General features: G+C 46.6%; 1 protein-coding gene across 1 annotated transcript; it reads left to right on the top strand.

Annotated features, from left to right (window-relative positions):
* The first annotated feature begins 5899 nt into the window (after nucleotides 1–5899).
* LOC137656308 (uncharacterized) lies at nucleotides 5900–6265 on the top strand. The gene has a single exon (XM_068390480.1). It carries the CDS (start codon nucleotides 5900–5902, stop codon nucleotides 6263–6265), a length of 366 nt encoding a protein of 121 aa, XP_068246581.1.
* The last annotated feature ends 542 nt before the right edge of the window (nucleotides 6266–6807 follow it).

Genomic DNA, 6807 nt, shown 5'->3' with positions numbered 1-6807 from the left:
TCTGCCTGGTGTGAGAAACGAAGACTTTATTTCTTTGCTCTTTTTTGTAGAATTTGAGAGAGAGAGAGAGAGAGAGAGAGAGAGAGAGAGAGAGAGAGAGAGAGAGAGAGAGAGAGAGAGAGAGAGAGACTGTGGTGTAATTTATGATATAGAGAGAAAATTATAGAGAGAAACCAGGGTAAAATTATTTACATATATATATATATATATATATATATATATATATATATATATATAATATATATATATATATATATATATATATGAGAGAGAGAGAGAGAGAGAGAGAGAGAGAGAGAGAGAGATTTAAAGTAAAGTTCATGATAGAGACAAAGAATTCAATTGACCATGTGTAAGAATATGTTCTATATATTTTTCTTCACTCCTAAAAAGATATCATAGACAGGAAGGATTCTTCCGTGCCAGACAATTCTTTTTGCCGTCTTACAGAAAACTATACTCTACGGAGACAGCCATCTGCTCTGTTGGAAATTATGTGCTCGAAATGATTGATAAAAATAAATGTGGTATTTTAATATTAATCGATATCAGTGTGGCTTTTGATACAGTTGTACATGAACTGCTACTAAATGATCTATGGCCGTTGAAGATCAAGATTTTGATACCTAAAAGACCTCTTGGTTAGCAGAAATTACTGTGTACAAATTAGAAACTCTTATTCATCATATGAACCTTTAAACAGAGGGGTACCCCAGGGGAGTGTGCTTGTCCCAATCTTATTCTGCGTCTATACTATTGGTCTATTATAAATACTACAAAGGCATGATGTAAAGTTCAAACTATTTGGGAATAACACAATTTTACTTCTCCATGAGTGATATAGACGACACTATTGAAACTCTAAACCGAATCCTTGATAGTATTAGAGAATGGATGACAATTAAACAACTAAAATTAAATGAGAACAAAACTAAGTTTATGGTGGTGGGAAAGAGAAACACTGTCAGAAGCTTGGATGATATTCATATAAACGTAAATAACGACTCAGTGCCGAAATCTAGTAAAGTTCGTGACCTGGGCGTATTTCTTGACTGCAACTTGTCTCTCAATGCCCAAATAAATAATGTAGTCAAAACTGCTGGTTATAATCTAAGAAATAATGCTTTTATAAAAAAGTACCTGGATGAATGTTCCGTAAAGAAACTTGTGATAAACTCTGTTATTACCAGGATTGGCTAATGTAACTCCATCTACTACAACCTACCAAAAGTACAACTTAAAGAATTACAAAACACAATAAACAGAGGATCAAGACTGATAAAAGGTGTCCCATCTAGAGAAAGGATCGCTCTTATACTAATTGATCTACATTGGCTGCCGATTAAAGCAGGAATTGGATTTAATTTACAATAACCCACCAAGTTATCAGAATTGGTTGTCCAAAATATCTAAGAGAATTGCTACATATTGTGCAACCAACAAATCGTCCTGACACGAGAATAGTTACAGATAATTTCAAACTATCAGAACCAAGATACATGTCTACTGTAGTTCCTAGAACCTTTAAATATACTGCCCCGAAACTATACAATAAGCTCCCACGAGACATCCGAATAATTGAAGATATTACGGCTTTCAAGAGGAAACTGAAGACCTTATTTTGTGAGTGTTTCGACAGTCATGATCAAACACTAAGCAAACAATACGCATTGTGAAATGCTAAATGCTCCCGAATGAACATCATAAAACAACCGTGAAGGTCCTGTAGATAGTAGGGTTCCCCTGCTGCACAGGACTAAATAAGCAGCCCTTAAAATAACAGTAAGTAAGTAATCCTATGACCAAAAGACTATCCTTCTTATTTCGTTTCTGCCCAGGTAAATGGCACTCAAGTCACCCACCATCTAGTTCGTTTCTGCCCCGGTAGACGGCACTTAAGTCAACCAGTCTATATCTATTGTAAGGACATCGTCTTACCCGCCATGTTTCCTCCCCCTGGACTCTTTTCTGATAATTGTAACTTTATTATTTGTTCCATGCAGTGGATTTTTGTATCACGATGTTGTGCTCTTTGAGAGCTTGATTTTAATGCATAATACTGTATATTTCCTTAGGCTACCGCCTTGGTATTTGTTAATTTATTTTGAATGAAAACAAATATTTTTGCGGTTGGAAATGTTTCTCTCCCGGGTTACTTCTCCGTTCGCACTCTGTAATATAGTGACCGTTGCAAGTTCAGTAAATTGTCAGTCTCTCTCTGCTTGTCTTGTTGTCCTCACAACTGGTGACCCTGGAGATGTTGGTAACACATAGCAGTTTTGGCTTGCCATTAACGGACTAATTACGGCTGCGTTACCTTCGTATATCTCCTCTTGCCATTAACATTTAATGACGTCTTTTGGCTTTATCCCACACTTCATTTCATGAGGCAGCAACGATGAGTATATCTGACATAACCAGCTCACGCCCTTGGACCGATGCATAAACTGACCATGACGAAATCACCCAGCTCATCGTGCCAAGCAACCCCTCAGCTGCGCCCAAAGTCAAGCTGCCACCGTTCTCACAATACAACACCGCCTCCTGGTTCCTGAGGGCGAACTTAATCTTCAGGATGGACAAGCTAAACGACCCCTGCGTCAAAGCTGACATCGTCCTGACCCCCATCCCTGAGGAGATATTTGACAAGATCTCGCCATGGCTCGACGGCCCCTACGGTCAGGTATCCTACGATAACCTGCGAACCAAACTAATCAATATATACTCGCTTTCCGTCTCGGCAAGGGCACAGAAGGTCATTGATCTCAGCAATAGACCTATGGGCGACACCTCTTCCGTAGAAGCATGGGGTGAACTGGTTGGACTTCTCATGCTGCAAGAGACAGACGCCAATGGAAAACGACGAGAGATAAGCCTATCTCGCGAAATATTCCTTTGACGCCTTCTGCAGGACGTGAGAGCCCAGCTCACCGATACCGACACCCTGCTGATGAATGATCTCCTGTCAAGGGCACAGAAGTTATACGAAGCCTCCAAGGCCTCCCGCCTTGGCGCATCATCCTCCTTTAGCTGCTCATCCCTCGACTCCTCGGCGGCGCCCTCTGCAGACGACGATGAAATCCTCGCCCTGATGAAGAAGAAACCTCCGTAGCCGATGCAGCAGAACCATAGACCGAACCCAACTTGGTGTTTTTGTCGTCAGCAGTTTGGGAGCAACGCAATGAAGTGCAGGCTCCCGCTGACATCATCCGTAGCCGTAGTACCAGATCCAACCGTGGGCTTATGGTTGATACCGGCTGTATGCAATCAACAATCCCTCCCTCACAGGCCGACCTAAACCGGGCTCCTAGCAGTGATGCCCCCTCGCTCATTGCCGCCAACGGATCTCCTATACGGTGTTATGAGACTAGGGTGCTTAAAATCTCAATCATGGGCCGATTTTACTCTTGGCCCCTCGCCATCGCTGATGTCAGACACCCCTTCCTCGGTGCTGACTTCCTGGCTCACCATGGCCTACTCGTCGACGTCGCCGGGAAACGCCTCATTGACACCGGGACATGCCGAACCTGCCCACTACGTGCTGGTCCAGGTATCACACCAATCTTCGCTGTCGTAGCGCAGCCCTACGCCACCGTTCTTCAGGAGTTCCCCGATGTTTTCAAGCCGGAACTTCAACAGTCGCCGGGATCCCCCTCCAAGCACGGGTTCTACCACCACATCAACACAACGGGACCTCCCACGCACTCCAAGTTCAGGCGCCTCCCGCCGAAGAAGCTGAGAGATGCTAAACGAGCCTTCGAAGACATGGGATGGATGGTCATATGCAAGAAGGCGTCCAGCCCTTGGGCGTCTCCGCTCCACATGGTGAAGAAACCGGACGGGATATGGAGGCTCTGCGGTGACTACCGGCGCCTTAACCTCATCACAATGCCAGACCACTACCCACTGCCGAACATGCAAGACCTCACCAGCGCCCTTCATGGGGCAAAAATTTTTACTAAAATGGACCTTCTTAAATCATACTTTCAGGTTCCTGTGTTCCCAGAGGACGTGCCTAAGACCACCATCATAATGCCGTTCGGCTCCTACACCTTCTCATATTCAACCTTCGGCTTACGCAACGCTGGGGCCACGTTTCAACGATTGATGGACAGCATCCTGGGGGACCTGCCCTTCTACATCTGCTACGTGGACGACATCTTAATCTTCTCCAGGACGAAAGAGGAACACTGGAGACACGTCCGCACTGTGCTGAAACACCTTCAGGAGAACGGTTTGATTGTGCGCTTCGACAAGTGCACATTCGGCGCCGAGAGGGTGGACTACCTCGGACATCAAATATCCGCTGCGGACGTGAAACCCACATCGACCAAGGTGGACGCCGTGAAAACCTTCCCAACCCCAATGACCATCCGGCACCTTCAGGAGTTTTTGGGGATGCTAAACTATTACCGTCGCTTCATCCCCAACATCGCCCACATCCTAACTCCCCAAGAAGCTCGTCTGGGGTCCCCTGCAGCAACACGCCTTCGATAGGACGAAGGCCACCTTTGCCAAAGCTACCACCCTAGTGTACCACGACAACAGCAGCCCTCTGAAGTTGACCACTGACACCAGAAACGTCGCCTGCGGTGCTGTCCTCAAACAGATCGTCAACGATTACCCGCAGCCCTTGGCCTTCTTCAGCAAGAAACTCAAACCTGAAGAAACCAGGTACAGCATATTCGACAGGGAGCTCCTCACCATCTACCTCGCCGTCCGCCACTTCAGATACATGCTTGAAGGGACCCCCTTCACCATTGCGACGGACCACCAGCCCCTGATCAACGCTTTCACGAAGTCTTCAGATGCATGGTCCTCTCGCCAACAACGACACCTGGCAGCCATCGCGGAATTCGGCTGCACTATCAGCTACGTACCGGGGAAGAAGAACCCCGTCGCCGACGCCCTCTCCAGGATCGAGATCAACGCAGTCCACTTGGGGATCAACTACGCCAACCTCGCCGTAGAACAGCATAATGACCCAGAGGCCCAGGACTATCGTACGACAGCATCAACGCTACAGATGAAGGACATTCCCCTCGGCCCGGCCAAGGAAACCATCCTCTGCGACACCAGCACGAGGCTCCCACGCCTATGGATTCCCGCCTCCTGTAGAAGGAAGATCTTCGACGTAATTCACGGATTATCACACCCCTCGGATCGCACTACAGCCTGTCTTCTATCCGAGAAATTCATCTGGCCAGAAATCGAGAAAGATGCCCGTGAGTGGACGAGAAACTGCCTTAACCCCCAGACGAGTAAGGTCAACTATCATACTGAGTCGGTAGTCGGCGATTTTCCCCAACCCAAGAGACGATTCGGACACATTCATGTGGATGTCGTGGGACTTCTGCTGCCTTAAGTTTCTGCAAGATACCTCCTGACGATCGTCGACCGCCCCACTAGATGGTTAGAAGCAACTCCGATGTCCGAAGCAACCACTCATGCCTGCGCAGAAGCTCTCCTGTCGAGTTGGATCAACCGCTTCGGTGTCCCCGACGATATCACGACGGACCGAGGTTCTGCCTTCTTGTCAGAGATCTGGTTCTCTCTGGCAAACCTGATGGGAACGATACTCCACAGCACCATGACATACAACCCTGCAGCGAATGGCATGGTCGAGAGAACTCATCGCACACTCAAGGCAGCCCTGATGGCGAGATGTACGGACGAACATTGGAAAGCGCAACTCCCATAGGTCCTCCTTGGCCTTCGCACCACTCCCAGGGCAGACGGCGATCCTTCCCCTGTGGAGAAGGTCTACGGCGAGGCGCTTACAGTCCCTGGCAAGAGTTTCCCTGCAACTACCGACGACACCAAGCTAGATCACCTGAGAGAGATAGCCTGGAAATTCAGACCATGCTTGAAAACATACGGGGACAGGACCAGACACTTCATGCCCAAGAACCTAGATGACTGTGACTACGTCTTCATCCGGGTTGAAGCTTACCGCCAACCCCTGACTAGACCTTATTGCGGCTCTTACGAGGTCATCAGAAGAACAGCCAAATCTATCCTCTTGGATGTCCACGGACAAGAAGATTGGGTGACGATCGACCGATTAAAACCAGCGTACCTTGAAAGCAACAAGATCACTGCGTGCCCTGGTAGACCCAGGACTCCTCCTCAGAACAAATCATCCACCAAATGGGAGAAAACCACTCAACGACAGGGGAAAACGATTCCTCCGAAGCAGAGCAGCCTTCCCCTCCGTTCAAGCACCAGAGGGGAACTACGTCGCCCTCCACGATACAGAGATTAATCGCATAAACCATCTCCGATGCCCCCTGTCTGGGGGCGGGGGGGGGGGGGGGAGAGTACTTGTAAGGACATTGTCTTACCCGCTGTGTTTCCTTCCCTTGGACTCTTTTCTAATAATTGTAACTTTATTAATTTTTCCACGCAGTGGATTTTTGTATCACGATGGTGCGCTCTTTGAAAGCTTTATTTTAATGTATAATACTGTATATTTCCTTAGGCTACTGCCTTGGTATTTTCTAATCAATTTTAAATGAAAAAAAATATTTTTGCGGTTGAAAATGTTTCTCTCCCGGGCTAATTTTCCGTCCGTCCTCTGTAATATAGTGACCGTTGCAAGTTCAGTAAATTGCCAGTCTCTCTCTGCTCGTCTTGTTGTCCTCACACTATAACTAGACGATTCATTTAACTATGAGGCTTTCTGATAATTTCAATTTATTTTGTGATTGGTCTCTTTTGGGAGAATAGTTGAAAGTAGAGTGTCGGAATAGATGAAATTGAAGGATGAGAAAGTCTCATTCATGATGGAGAGAATAAGAAATTAAT

Source organism: Palaemon carinicauda, chromosome 17, assembly GCF_036898095.1.
Source record: "Palaemon carinicauda isolate YSFRI2023 chromosome 17, ASM3689809v2, whole genome shotgun sequence".
NCBI lineage: Eukaryota > Metazoa > Arthropoda > Malacostraca > Decapoda > Palaemonidae > Palaemon > Palaemon carinicauda.
Note: the sequence above shows the minus strand (reverse complement) of the source record. Positions and strands in the feature narration are given on the sequence as shown.